General features: G+C 31.9%; 1 protein-coding gene across 1 annotated transcript; it reads right to left on the bottom strand.

Annotated features, from left to right (window-relative positions):
- Positions 1 to 8,482: 8,482 nt before the first annotated feature.
- LOC123229720 (laccase-14-like) lies at positions 8,483 to 11,277 on the bottom strand. Its single transcript, XM_044655639.1, has 7 exons — positions 11,185 to 11,277; positions 10,947 to 11,098; positions 10,534 to 10,778; positions 10,305 to 10,427; positions 9,607 to 10,213; positions 9,169 to 9,521; positions 8,483 to 8,806 (listed from the first exon to the last, which is right to left on the bottom strand). The coding sequence occupies exons 1-7, from the start codon at positions 11,275 to 11,277 to the stop codon at positions 8,673 to 8,675; spliced, it is 1,707 nt and encodes a 568-aa protein (XP_044511574.1). The 3' UTR covers positions 8,483 to 8,672.
- Positions 11,278 to 15,642: the final 4,365 nt, after the last annotated feature.

Here is a 15,642-nt window from a genome sequence, read left to right as displayed (position 1 = left end):
CTCAGCCACAGTACGTGGTTCAAAATCATCATCATTTAGAATTTCAATAGCTACTGCAAATGAGAATATATCATCAATTATAATTGTTTCATGATTGCACATCTTTCGTGTATGAGCATAATTTAAAGACATTTCAATATTCTCATTTTTTTATTCTTCAGGATTTTGTACCACTTTAGGGATTTACGTCACTTCAGGGGTTTGTGCCATTCAGGGGCTTGAGTCTCTTTAGGAACCATAACCTATTCTAGAGGAATATTAGAGAGTGTGAATTTTTTATTTATCTTAGGATCATCATGATTGATATTTGTTTGATTATTTGCCTTTCTTTTTCTAAGAACTGTGTCTTTTGATCCAATAGGTCTACCACGCTTCTGATGTGCAGTAGATTGATCAGTTATGATACGAATAGACTATTTAGCAGTTACGTTGATTCTTCCTGGTACATTAGTAGCTGGAACATATAATCTTGTCACTTTTATCGTATCTACAAATGCATCAGACATTTGGTTGGCAATAATTTGTAAACGCACTATCCTCTGTACTTCAGTTTCACTTTGGAATGTGTGAGGATCTAAATGAGACATGGTAGGTATATACCAAGTAAGTTCATGCGTAACTTTAGGAGGCATTTTCTTTCCCCTTAAAATGGGAAAATTGTCTCATCAAAGTGACAATCTGCAAATCGTACAGTAAAAAGATCATCTGTTAATGGTTTCAGGTACCTGATAATGGATGATGAATTATATCCAACATATATTCCCAAACGATGTTGGGGTCCCATTTTTGTATGTTAAGAAGACGCAATAGAGATATATACAACACAACCAAATATTTTCAAATGAAATATATCAGGTTGGTGACCAAGAACCAATTGTAGTAGAGAATATTGATGATAAGAAGGTCACAAGCAAATTAACGTTGCAACATGTAATATAGCATGTCCCCACATAGAAGTAGGTAATTGGCTTTTTAGTAATTGTGTGCATTGTTACACTATCCACCAAACACATGTCTCATTCATCAGCTTTTGAAGTCAACGCTTCAATTTTGGAGTTCATTTCCTTTCATTTAAAAATTACGTTAGTTATAACGTACACAAAATATTGAAAAGAAGAGAACATGATACTAAAAGATAAAATAATATTTATGACTCTAAAATAAATATATATGATGGATTTATAAAAATCTTGGGCATCCTTATCACTATTTAAGTGACCCATATTGTTATTCTTTGAAAGAGAATTTGAAATATCAAGATTCATTAGATCGATAGGATCTAACTTATCAAAAATTTAATTCTTATGGGTGTTTAATATAGATCCACCCAATGTTTGTGTGTACTACAGGTAACCACCAATGACATTTATAACCACACTTATTGTTTTGTGGTTTACTCTGCATTATAATTTACTTCGTCTCAGTCTTAGTCCACTTCTGATGGTGTGACTGAGATTTTCTATTATTTCTCATATCTATGATAACTACTTCTGATAGTTATGTTCATTTCAGGGAACGATGTAATACTTATAGGGCGAGTTACTCATACTCATGATAACTACTTCTGGTAGTTGCGTTCACTTCAGGGAACAATGTATAACGAGAAAATATTAATTCAGAATTTCTTTTTCCGATATTGCTACTACAGGAGCATAAAATAAAATATGGGAAATATTTTATCTTCCAAATTCAGGAAAAGATTCTGAACATTGCAGAGTTATACTAAATTATAGAGCCATTGGGAGCATTATTGAATCTGATGTTCAAATCTGTCTTTCAAATTTCTTCACAAATTTAATGGATTTATCATTATATCCATATTTCGACTTGTAATCCTTCAGAGATATGATGCCGAAAAATAATAGTCTTGTATTTGTCCTTTTGGGACATTTTATTTGGTCAATTTTTCAAGGCTCATAAATTTTAGGTGGAGAATCATGTAAAAAGCCAATTTAATATTATCCATCCAATTTTAGAACACCAGGGTCAATTATTGTTATATTTATAAAACTTCTGGTTTTGTAGACAATATATATGAGTTAATATTTGAAACTTCATATTCAAATATTATCTCATATTTACAAAATAGTTGATTTTGTAGGAAAAATATTGGGATTAATTTTGGAAGCTTCAAACCCATATGTTATCCCATATCTACAAAACTTCTGGTTTTGTAATTAATATTCAGAATATTATAATACGTATTCTGATTATATTTTGGACTTCAAGTCTATATTTTTCACACTTTATGCAAACTTCAGGTTGCAAAGATGATATCATTATTCTAAAATAAAAAACTTTGATGAAACTTGGGACTTCCGATCTATATATATGTATTCTCATGATTTTACAAACTTCAAATTGCAAATCGTAAAACTTGGGACTTTAGGCCTATATATATATATTCTCACGATTTTACAAGCTTCAGGTTGTAAATCGGATATAATTATCATAATAAAAATAAAGATTCAAATAAATAAAGATTCAAATAACTAAAGATGCAAATAAATAAATATTCAAATAAATTGAATACAATTACTATAATAAAAATAAATATTCAAATAATATCAGGACTTCTGGTCCAAATTCATGGTTTTGGTAAACTTCATGTTACAAATAATATTTATGACTTCAGATCTAAATTTATGATTTTGTAAACTTCGGGTTATGAATGATATTCAGGATTTCATATCCAAATTCATGATATTCAGGACTGCAGGTCTAGATTCATTATTTTGTAAACTTCAAGTTACAAATAATATTTAGAACTTCGGGTCCAGATTTATGATATTCTAGACTTTAGATCTAGATTCAAGGGTTTCAGAACTTCAGGTCCAGATTTACAATTTTGCAAACTTCAGGTTGCAAATATGATAGAATTATAATGGAAAAATTAAACAGAAACATAATAGAAATTAAAAGTTAACTGGGACATCACAACTGGGATATCCATATTTATAATATATAAGCAACATAACGACATAATGGAAAAATTATAATATACCTGAGCTGATGGTGCTGATAACGTGTTGTAAATATAATACACAAATATAAAAAGATGAATAGATTAAAGAAGAATTGAGAAGAAAGGAGAAGAAGAGAGCAAAAGCAATTGAGGGAAATATGATTTCCGGATGAAGAGAAAAAATGTCTTCCAAATGAAGTGAGGAGGGGGGCTATTTATACAAATCATGGCCGCCCCTCCAGACAAGCATATGACCATTTTCAAAGCAAATTTTCCAAGGCCATTAATACATTCACATTATATTTTAGCCAATGTCAAATTCATGTGGTGGAAAAATCCATCATGTATAACAACATTATTATTAATACACAAATTTATACTTATCATAAGAGTTATCTACATCATACAAATGCAAGTCTTTTTTTATGAAATGTATTAGTGGATGGAATGTTACAATAATATATGAAATTTTAAGTTATGTATACATAACTAGTGGAATATTGAAAGTGTTATACGGAAAAACTCCTCCGAGATCAAAATTACAAAATGATACTTAGAGATGGACAAGTTATAAGATCAACAACCAGACAATTTGCCTAATCCCAAACTGCCGAGGAAAGCAAATAAAATCCATAAAATTCTTCACATGGTGAGATATCTTATAGAAATCCATAAAATTCTTGTGCTATTCCATTATGTGTCTATAAGGGAAAATAATTGTCTCCTTTGAGTTAGGATTATTTTAACATTTTAATTTTCCTATTATGAGTTTAACTAAAATAAGAATCAATCTCCAAAATTATATTGGAATTATGGATCCTTAAATATCATATTAAGTAATATTATGTATATCCATTTTGTATATTTAATTATGTATTCACTTATATATATTATTATATAATTGAATATTAGTTTATCTTTAATTTAAAATTATCCAACCATATAATAATACATATAAATATGTACATATTTATATACTCAAAATAAATATATATAATTTTATTGTATTGTATTTACATGTAATGTCCCAGAGATGTGTTTAAAATTATTCAAAAATTAAACTAAACCAGTATCCTAATTGTAAATCGATTTGAAAATATAAGACAACTAAAATAGATGGTTGGATTTTGGGTAAATATTATGAAAACAAAAATTTTGATTCGATTTTTGGGGATAATAATTAAAATAGGCAAAATTTTTTCCGCTTATACCTTTTTAGGCAAACGCATAGTAGTTTTATTTTTATAAGAAAATTTTTTTATAACTCCAAAAATACCCTTCCAGCCCTGTATACGTAGGCGCTGGAAGGAAAACTTAAGTGCGTGAGTGAGTGCGGAGTGCGCGCGGTGCGTGCGTGGTGCGCGCGGTGCGCGTAGTCCGTGCGGTGCGTGAGCAGTGCGCGCACCCTGATTAATATATATAAACAAAGTGTGAGGGTGCGCGTGCAGTGCGCGCACCCTTTCTTTTATATATATATATATATATATATATATATATATATATATATATATATATATATATTAAGTAATATAAAAAATATAATAAATACATATATATATATTAAATATTATAATATTTAATATAATATATATAAATAATAATAATAATAATTTTTAAATATATATTATATTATTATATATTATATATATAATATTATAATATAATAAATATATATAATAATATAATATTATATATATATAAAAAAAAATATATGCACAGTGCGCACACTGCACACTCACTGTGCGTGCACTGTGCACGCACTGTGCGCTGTGTACAGCACACGCACTGTGCGCACCGCGCGCACCACGCACTGTGCGCACCACGCACTCTGCACACACTCACGCACTCCGCGCGCACTCCGCACGCACCCACGCACTCCGCACGCATCCACGCACTCCTCGCGCACTCTGCACGCACCCACGAACTCAAACCTTTCTTCCAGTGCCTACGTATACAGGGCTGGGAGGGTATTTTTGGAGTTACAAAAAAATTTACTTATAAAAGTAAAACTACTGTACGTTTGTCTAAAAAAGTATAAGCGGAAAACTTTTTACCTATTTTAATTAATATCCCCGATTTTTGGTTTATTTAAATCTCAAAATCGGTGTTTTCAAATTAAATAAATAATAAAAAATTATTTTTTGTTAAAGATTTACTAAATCATAATACACAGGTCAAAAAGCATTAAATGAAAAAGCTCTAATCATGGGTGTGGCATTAAAGGATCCCAAATTCAGAATCACTGCGTGTGTGTGGCTTTCTCTATTCTCTTGTAGGCTTGCAGCAGGGTCGTCCTCTATTCTTTGTCTCTTGCCCACTTTCCCTTGTTCATTTTATTATTTAACCATTCCATCCCACAAACTAAAGTCTATCACTTCTTGCATACTCAAAATCTTCCAATGAGGACTCTCTTGCCTCTGTCATGGCATTGATGACGATTTCAATATTCCGATTCTTGCTTTCCTTAAAATGAATTAGACTTCAACTCTTTTAATTCCATTTTTTCCTCTTCTACTCTTTATTTGATATCTAATTATAGCTGATGATCTCTTTTAGTCATAATTTTCGCTGATGTTGTAATTTTCGATTCCATTTTAAAAATAAATTTTCAGATAGAATTCAAAATCCACATAGCCGAAACATGGTGTTCATCCAATTTGATAGCCAAGAAAGTTTTTGAAGTCCTTCACACACTTCAAAGAGTAGGCAAAAATTGTCATGTTATAGTTCCCTACGTGTAAAGCATCTGTTCGAGAAGCAACCATCTATAGATTCGACAAATCATGTCTCAACTAGCTTATATGCATCCCTTGCCCCAAGAATGTAATATGTTAGTTGGTATTCTTTTTGTGTCTCAACAGCTGATATGTGTCTCAACAGCTGATAAGAATGTAACCACCCTTTTTTATTCTTTAAAAGAAAATATTACTACAGTGAGGTAGAGAGAGAGGAGCAAAAATTAGCATAAGAAAACTTACGCTCAATGCTTGGATTAAATAAGTTTCATCCTAAGTTCCATAAGAGGGTTCCTATAAAATCTAACAAGGGTTCCTATAAAATCTAACAATTCTCTCTAGGACTCTCATCTTTCATAAGACACTCTTTTTTAATTTTTACACACATACTTTATCAAAACATTCTCTTTGAGTTACTAATGTTATAAATGTGGACATTAGCTCATGAACAGTTGCAAAACCACATTAAAAAACCACTGTGTTTAATTCCTTACTTGCATTTGTATTACACTTGCATAGTGGATATTGAATCAATAATGAATCCTCAATGTTGTTATCCTACTTTATCTTGCACAAACTTTATTTTGCATATATTAGTTGGCAATGAGAAATATAATCAATAATTTCCTCTCACAATTGATTAAAGGAAACTGTTATATAGATTGGCTTGTTGATATATAACTTGTTGAAACATTGATCTAGTGTTCTTTACTTGCTAAACTCTTTACGTGGTTAGTGAAGCTTTGTGCATCATTTATATCAATTTTACTTGGAAGAACTAGGAAGAAAAGAGATAAAGGCAAAATAATTGTCTTCATACTAAACTAGACACAACAGTAGACTATGCTGAGCCAAGACCGACACAATAGAGAGCCTTGTGGGCTAGGCCACCTTTAGGCCTCATGGCGGTCCGCCTCAATAATTTATATTAAAAAGTAATTATTAAATTTTACTAACTTATATTTTCTTTCAAATTAATATAACTAAGAATCGTAAGTTGTAGATTGATTCTCCAAATCACATTTCTTATATATTTTTGAATGATATAAAATCATTTTCTACTATTTGTTGATGTAGTCTAATTAAATGAAACTTTTCATTTTATCGATGATGTTGCATTAAAACTTGCTTTCTCTATCTATATTTTCTTGATTTACTTGACACTTAAGTTATGACAACTGTTGTTCATACGTTTTGCCAACAAGAAGAATCGAGTAACTTGCGTGCATGGCCATCAGATAGTGTCCCTTAACGTATTTTTGTTTTATCTACTACTTCCACCATTTCTTTAATGTCTAATAATTTAGTTTCCATTTTGCCTTTCCAATTTTGTTAATTATTATTTTTCTTTAAAATTCTTTGATAGTGAAACAATTTAAATATGTTCTAAATGAAAAAAGTGTTCAAATGATTGATATGACTTCACTTTTGTATACTTAAATGACCAAGAATTGGTGCAATGTAAACATTGAAAGAGAGACCTTATATTGCACCCAATCCTAGTCAATCGAGTTTACAAAGTGTAGCCATTTTCATTGTTTGCACACCTTTTCCATTTATAATATATTAAGTTTTTTTATTATTAAAATATTTTAAAGAAAAATAATAATTTACAAAATTAAAAAAACAAAATAAAAACTAAGTTGTTAGATGTTAAAAAAACGATGAAAATAATAGGTAAAACAAAAAAAAATAAGTGACACTATCTGAAGACTATGCATGTGAGTTTCTTGGTTTTTCTTATTGACAGAGCATATGAACAATAATTATTCTAGATCTCAAGCATTAGGTAAACCAAGAATATATAATTAGAGAAACAAGTCTCAATTAATGTAGTGTCATCCACAAATAAAGAATTCCTTTTAGTTAAAATACGACAATTAGAAATTTAAAATAATTTTATATCATTTGAAAATATAAATAAAATGTGATTTGGAGGATCAATCTATCATTTACGATTTTTGGTTGTATTAATTTGAAAAAAATATAAATTAGTAAAATTTAATAATTATTTTAAAAAAATATTTTTTTATAAAACACCTAACACAAATAAATAAATAAATAAATGAAAAAATATAAAATTTTTAAACAAACAAAAACTAAGCTGTTAGAGCTAAATAAAATTAAAATTTGATTGAGATTTAAGAGAGTTTGTGATTGAAATCGAACGAATAAATGTATAGAGAGATTGACTAAAGAAAATGTTGAGAGAGATTACGAAATTAGGTTTTAAATGTGTGGGTGGTTAGAGAGTGGGAGATGGGCTTTATATAAAATAAAATTAAAAAATTAAAAAGCCCACGACAACAGGCCAGACTATCTGCAATTAATTTTTTTTTTAAATACTGATAAGACTTTAACAAGCCGTGCTGGATTAACCTATGGGTTTACAATCCAGGCCTACAATGTGGCTTGGATGACCCATGGTTCTAACACAACTAGCTAAAGTAAGTTGTCTCTGCCCATGTCGGGCTAAAACGAAGTAGAGTTGGCTTGACCTTTTGTCATGTCTATATTGGACGATTGTTTCTACAACCAATAAAATTTTATGGATTACATATTTGATCACACGATTGCTTAATGAAATAAAGTATTTCTTGACATTTTTCAACTATATAACAAGGAAATCAAACGCTTTTAACTTATTTTCTATGGTAAGTTATTAAAGTGATAAATTCCAAGGGAAAGGAAAACTGCAAAATGATTGAAAGTCTTTTATTTTTCACGACAAACATGTATGCGACATCACTTTTTCCATCACGATACATCTCATCATAATATGTATAATGTTCCAATGCCTAGCAGCATCGACGCCAAGGGTGTAACATGTCCCAGCGATCATTGTGCCGCCAAGCAGCCTTTTACATATTACTTTGATTATTTAAGTCATCAAACAACAAATGAATGATTTCCTAAGAATTGAAAGATGAATGAGAAAAAAAACAAATATACATTCTAAGAATACAAATGGCTTAAGAACAAGATGGCATGCTGGCAGGAGGTGGCCGAATTTTCTGATCTTCCGACTGCCCGTTCCTTACAATGAGAACTGTATCCATTCCCCAGGTTGCGTGCCTTTCCAAATGGCAATGCATAAACCACACTCCTGAAAAAGTTAAAAATCATTCAAGTTAGAATAAATTTACCATCAAATCCTTTAGCAAAACCATTTATTTTAGAAGAAATATATGGTTAAATAAAATTTGGTTAAGACGAAGCATTATCTTGATTGGCGATCGAATTTTTTTTCCTGAATGTATTGAAAGGAAAAAAAAAAAAAACAATATATTTAACGATTTGGATGGTGGGCTAAGTTTTCCATAGAATAATTCAACTCTTATAATATTCCACTTTATGTATGATCTAATTGATGTGACAATCATTTTTTTGTATTATTATTTTTCTTATTACCTAACCACCGTGTTACGCACAGTTAATAGACATGCCACCAAATACACGGAGACTTACCAGGATTGTTGGCAAAAAATCGAACGGCAGTCCATCCATTCCTTGGAACGTTCACAGTGTTGAGTTCTGGTGGGTCAATCAAATTATAAGATAAAGGATCTGTCTCATTGTTGAAATTCCCAAAACCTGTTCCCACTACAAAGAAGCTGTAACCATGTAAATGCAAAGGATGGGTTTCTGGGATCTGGATATTAGTTCCTTGGAACACAATTTCAACCGCTTCACCATAATTTATAAACCTCGCCTTTGTCCCGCTGGTAGTGAATTGTGATACATCCGAAACATCACCAGTAAAGTTAAAAAAATTGGAAGGCTGACTTGGGAAATCTCCAACGAAAACGTTGCTCAACCCACTGCATTTCGAAATATTTCATAATAATGAGTAATAGGGGGCCAGAGAATATCAAATAAGAAAACAACGAAAAAAATTCACCATACCTGTAGTATGCATCAAGTATACTAACTTGAGGGGTCGCAAAACTAACATTGTTTAAGCTTGCAGCTTCCTTATTATCAATAAATGCATCACCAGTTGGGGAAAGACACGAGTTGTTGGGGCACAGAATACGATTTAAAGCAATTGTAATAAACAATTGTGTTGTGATATTTTTGGGGACATTGGCCGGATATGCGTCAGTTGCTAAGCTCCTTACGCGGCTAGTAAAGTTTGTTGCAGCATTTATATCACTGTAAAAAGGAAGGTTTGGGAAGAAAGGAGTAGGAGGAGGAGTATATTTGCCGTGATAGTACTCAACAATCGCGGTGGTGGTGGTGTTGTCAAAAGCGACACTACTATCAACGTATGGACTAGCAGCCATGTAATAGTGGCTAAGATTTTGGTTTGCTGTGAATAAAACGTCCATTGTTTGTCCAGGAGTTATCAAAATGTAGTCGGTTGTTATAGGTTTTACGTATGCTCCATCATGCCCAACAACTGTGAGGCTGTGGTTCGCAATTCCGAAAAAGGTTTCTTCATTCATCCCAGCGTTGACTATGCGAAGAAGATAAGTCTTGCCAAATTTAACTTTCAGGCGATATGTTGAATCTGCAATATAAAATGAGGATAGTCGTTAGTAAATTTTATAAATGAGATACAAAATACAAATTAACATGAAATATTTTCATCGTATATATACCTCTGGAGCAATTGTATAAGTCCCCTGGTTGACCGTTGATGGTATAAGCATCTGAAACATTTGGAATTACGCCCTTCAGGACATTAGCAAGCATTTTTGGCACGTCTAGCTTGTACCAGGATCCTGTCATTTCAATGAATTAAAAAAAATGTATTAAATTAGTAGCTGAGAATGGTTGCCACATCTCCAGCAATTATGTTATCCTGGTTAAATACATTCATATTATTACCAAGTATGATTGTTTGTTCCTTATAAGGCTTAGGAAATGGATAAGTTTTTCCAGCAGCTGGTAAAATAACAATAGCCCCATGAACTGATACACGAGTCCAGTCACTGTGCGCATGCCACCAGAGGGTTCCTTCTTCAGTGGACAATATCACCTCATAAGTGAAGTTGGTTCCCGGTCGAATTGGGCATTGTGTTACGTTTTCAGGACCATCTGACCATGGATTCCTTGGTTGGTTCACTCCATGCCTGCAGAATTTAAAAGAACATCCTTCAGATTTGATTAAGTAAATAGATAGGGACTTAACATTATATTTCTAGAATGTAGGAATTCGAACTTTAGACCTTTGAATCTAATATCATGTTATTTTATCATCCTATAATTTAAAAAGAGACTGTGAAATTGGAAGTCATTACCAGTGAATGGTGACACCATAGTTTCCTTGATTGTGCACATTAACAAACACAGTATGGCCTTTACGAGCCTTTATGGTTGGTCCAGGGAAACTGCCATTCACAGTCAACATGCTTTTGGAGCTACATAGCCTTGTAAAATTCTTTTCTTGAAGCTGCAGTTAAACATCAATCAGGTCTTCATTTGTTCATTAGCAAATATAATCATAAACTGTTAATGTTAAAAAGCAGAGGCACTTACAACAAAATCATAATAATGCTTGAGAGCCATGCAATGGAGCAGCCCATCCAGAAACAAGAACCCTAAAATGAAAAAGAAGTTTTTTCTATCCATTCTTCCCTTGATTCTGTGTTCCCAGATTGCCAATTAACCGTCTTTTCTGACATCTTCGGTGCACCTATCAAGCTATTTATATTACGTGGTGGTCAACTGGTTGAGTAATGTACACAACCAGAAACATAATTCTCAACTAACATAAGTGTTGTCAAATGATTGTATGAAATTTTATAATGCAAATTTCTATAGATGATGTCGACAAATATACCAATATATTAATGCCTGTTGTGCAAGTTTGTAATTTTTTTTTTTTTTAAATGAGAACTTTAATAGATGATGTTGGTATATTATTTGTTGTCATCCATAAACATTAAAAGCAATTAAAAGATCAAATTTTGTCAGATTATAAATTTTAAAGATTTGTTATATAATGTTAATTGGTATCATTTAATTATGGAAGCATAAATTTGTCAACACCACTGATAGAATTTTCTTAGAAACAAATATATTAAATATAAAATTATAATAAATACAAAATATATAAAGGTTTTGCTGTATAGATGTTACATCTATTGAAATGTTCAAATATATAATTATTTTTAAGCGGCAAATGAAAATTATAGTAAAGAGAACAACTGTATTCGACAATTGACTCCCAGGTGTCTGCTTATACTGCCTGCGTCTGTCTGCACATAATTCATTTGTTCATTGCACTTGCGGACATCAAGAAAGTGTATAAGCCAATTGACCATTATACTTTCTTCCCACTTTATGATATTTTCTGGTAATGAGTTTATGAAACCCTTAAATCACAATGGGTAAGTCATAATCTGATGGCTACCAACTTTCTGTAATCATTTTAACAATAATTCTGCTTGAATTATACAATTCTTATTCTATGGATGAGATTATTCCAAGTAATTTTTTATTCTTTTCGACGTGCAGGCTTACGCGGAATGAGACATTCTTTCTCCCGTTTTGTATTTTTCTTTTTTTTCTCTTGAGAATAAAATGTTAGGTTCAATGGGCACGTTTACGAGCAAAGAGTGGTTCCCTGAAATAGAAAAGCTTTTAAAATGGGCCAAATCACTATTTCCCACCCAAGGTTTGGTGTAAACCTAAATTCTCACCCACTAATTATTGAAAATTTAAATGTTCATTCATCTATTAAATTTCACTATTATTATTAGAGGTAAAATTATCATTTAGATATTTTATTTTAAAAAAAATCATTTTTCTATTTTTGTTTTAAAAACTAACAATTTTCCCTCTAGTCTCAAAATTCCTAGGTTTAAAAACTGACTTCCTCCCCCCTTCCCAAGTCTAGGGTTTAACAACCTCCATATTTTTTGATGCAAAAAAGTAGACCAAAATTGAGCGAGATCTCTTGCTCGATTTTGGCCAGCTTTTGTGTTAGACGACGACGATTTGACATGAAGATAGACGTTAGTGGCTTGTTCTTGACAGTGAAAATGTCACAAACAGAGGGAGAAGATTGTTGATTGCGATATGGAAACTGAAGGTGAAGTAAGGGTAAAACTAAAAATTTTTAGAAGGTTGGGGGGTGGCTGTTAATGGGGAAAATATGTAGTTGTGCAAACCCCAGGTTGGTGGGGGGGGGGGGGGGGGGGGGAAGAGTCAGTTTTTAAACCTTGAAAATTTAAGGCTAGAGGTGGAATTATTAGTTTTTAAAACTATGGTGGGAATAAAATTTTTTTAAATAAAATTTTAAAATGATGATTTTATTTTTAACAATAACAGTCAAAATTTACAGATGGATGAATATTTAGATTTCCAAAAGTTAATGAGTGGGGGCGGGTTTGCATCAAACATTGGGTGGGAAATAGTCATTTGGCCCTTAAAAAAGTTAAAAAGGAATCAAAACATTGGTTAATCATGATTATGGCTTAGGTCAGCGAGATTATATATAATTTTAAGCTTAATTTGTCAACGACTAAATAATATATCCTTTGTAACGTGCACGTTAGACACTGTTTTTCAGAATCGTTCTCAGGTCAATCTGTTCGTATATACGTTGGATAACAATATATATATTGAGGTGGCTTTTATTATGTTCATTCATCTCAATTGGATGATAGATCTAGGAGACTTACATGGGATGATATTCCCGAATTGCCAATGAGGGTTTTAGCTTTATAAAAATAATATATAGCTATTTAATTGCTCCAACTTGTTTACCACTAATAATTCAATATAATATCCTATTAGCTAGTCATTAATTTGGGCTAAATGTGCGAAACTTTCTATCAAATCCGTGTCAAATCAAACATAGCACCTTAATTATTCCAACTTGCTTATCACAAAGATTTCTATTGTTTACTTCAGTTTCTCACAATTCGTTGGGAGGGTAAATTTCGTCTAACACATGGTCAAAACAGAAACATGGAGGTTGAAAAGATATTTGGTGCAGACATTGCAATGAATTTGGATATGTGCAGCCTTATTGTTGGGAGCGTAGTTATGTAACTATTGCAAAAAGTCGGGACACATTATTTTGGATTGCAAAATTTTGAAAAACAAATCCATGGGCTATGATCAAGGTAAAAAACATGTGCCAAAGAGAACCCGCTCACACCATAAGGAATTCAGAAGATGATTCAAGAACCAATGCAATCAATTCTTCTAAGTGCTATTTCCTCTCTTTTTCTGGTGTCGGGTTATCAAGTAAAGGAATTAAATCTACCCTTTGGTACCTTGATTCTTCCGCTTTTAATCACATGTCTAAATAAAACATGTTTTTTCTGAACTCAAATGTTGCCCTTTGAATCAATCAGTTATTACTGCCAAAGGAAGAAAATTACCAATTAAGGGAGTTGGTATTGTGTGCTTAACTGATAAATTTGAAAGGTCCTTTTGTCTACCAAATACTTTTTATGTTCCTTAACTAATCGCCAACTTGATCTCTATTGGACAATTGACTGATCAAAATTATTTGATTAAATTTTCTTCTCTTGGTTGTTATGTGCAAGACCTTCAAACGGGGCAAGTGATCATGAAGGGGCATAAACACGGGCTTTTGTTTCATCTTGATTTGGATCATGAAAAGAAATCTCCATTGTGTCTTATTGTCTCTCCATATGATCTTCTTACCAATAATACCTAGGATCTATGGCATCATCCACATGCTAATAGATTAGAGTATATGTTCAAGTCCAATTTTTCTCCAGAAAAATTGAATGTTAAGTCTGTTCATTTTAAACATTGTCAAAGGTGTGCTCTTGGGAAATTTGTTATCTTTCACTTCCACTAATATAGTGCACCATTTCATTTAATACATTGTGATTTGTGGGTCCCTCACCTATTTTCTCTAGACTTGGTTATAAATATTTTGTCTTGTTTATTGATCAATTTACATGTTTTACATAGATATATTTCTTTTGGGTTAAGTCTGAACTAGCAAACATAGCAAAAATGTTCATTACTATGATTGAGACATAGTTTGGAAAAACAATCAAAATTTTTTGTTCAGATTTTGGAGGAGAATTTTATGCTTCAAATCTCATGCAATTCTTCCATGAAAAAGGAATTTTAACTCAACAATCATGTCCCAATACACTAGAATAGAATGGGGTAGTAGAACTAAAAAATTGTCATGTTTTGGAGATGCTTAAACTCTTCTACTTGAATCTCATGTTTCCCACAATTTTGGGTACAAGCAGTTCATACAATTGCCTATCTAATTAATTGACAAACTACTCCTATACTTGGTAATCAATCTCCATATTTTTCTCTTTATAATAGGTCACCAAATTATTTGCAGCTTTGTGTTTTTGGTTGTGTTTGTTTTGTCATGCTTCCTTCACATGAACAAAATAAATTAACTACAAAGGCTGCCAAATGTCTTTTAGTTGGTTATAGTGATAAACAAAAAGGCTATGTTTGCTATGATCTCCAACATAAACAAATACGTGTATCTTGTCATGTCACTTTCTTTGAGAATGTATATTTTTATGTTTCATCCCCGAAATCAACAAATTCTAGTTCCTCCATTTCTCTTTTGCATGATTTTTCCTATTCTCAAATCAAATATGATGTAGTGACATCTATCATGCCTCTTCCTAATCATTGTTTTGAAGGTCATGTCTCCACTTTGTTGATTGATGAGTTGATGCCAAATTAGTAACCTTTAAGAAGATCCAACTATGTCAGCTTTGGAAAACCACCCAAAAGGTACTCCCTCTTTACTAACAAGAATTTTGTCCAGATTCCTTTTGCCTATAAGTAGACAATGGAACATTCATGTTGGCAAAAAGCCATGGAAGAAGAACTTGAGGCATTAAAGGAGAATCAAACTTGGGATTTAGTGCCCTGACCATGTGACACTACTGTGATAGGGAATAAATGGGTCTATATTATTGATGTTAAACCTGATGGCACTTTAGATTGATATAAAGCTCGTTT

This window comes from Mangifera indica, chromosome 11, assembly GCF_011075055.1.
Source record: "Mangifera indica cultivar Alphonso chromosome 11, CATAS_Mindica_2.1, whole genome shotgun sequence".
Classification (NCBI taxonomy): domain Eukaryota; kingdom Viridiplantae; phylum Streptophyta; class Magnoliopsida; order Sapindales; family Anacardiaceae; genus Mangifera; species Mangifera indica.
Note: the sequence above shows the minus strand (reverse complement) of the source record. Positions and strands in the feature narration are given on the sequence as shown.

Coding starts and splice junctions, on each gene's coding strand:
- LOC123229720 (XM_044655639.1), bottom strand. CDS start 11,277: ATGGATAGAAAAAACTTCTTTTTCATTTTAGGGTTCTTGTTTCTGGAT. Junction 10,428..10,533: donor GGAACAAACAATCATACTTG/GTAATAATATGA, acceptor TTGAAATGACAG/GATCCTGGTACAAGCTAGAC. Junction 9,522..9,606: donor ATACTTGATGCATACTACAG/GTATGGTGAATT, acceptor TTCGAAATGCAG/TGGGTTGAGCAACGTTTTCG.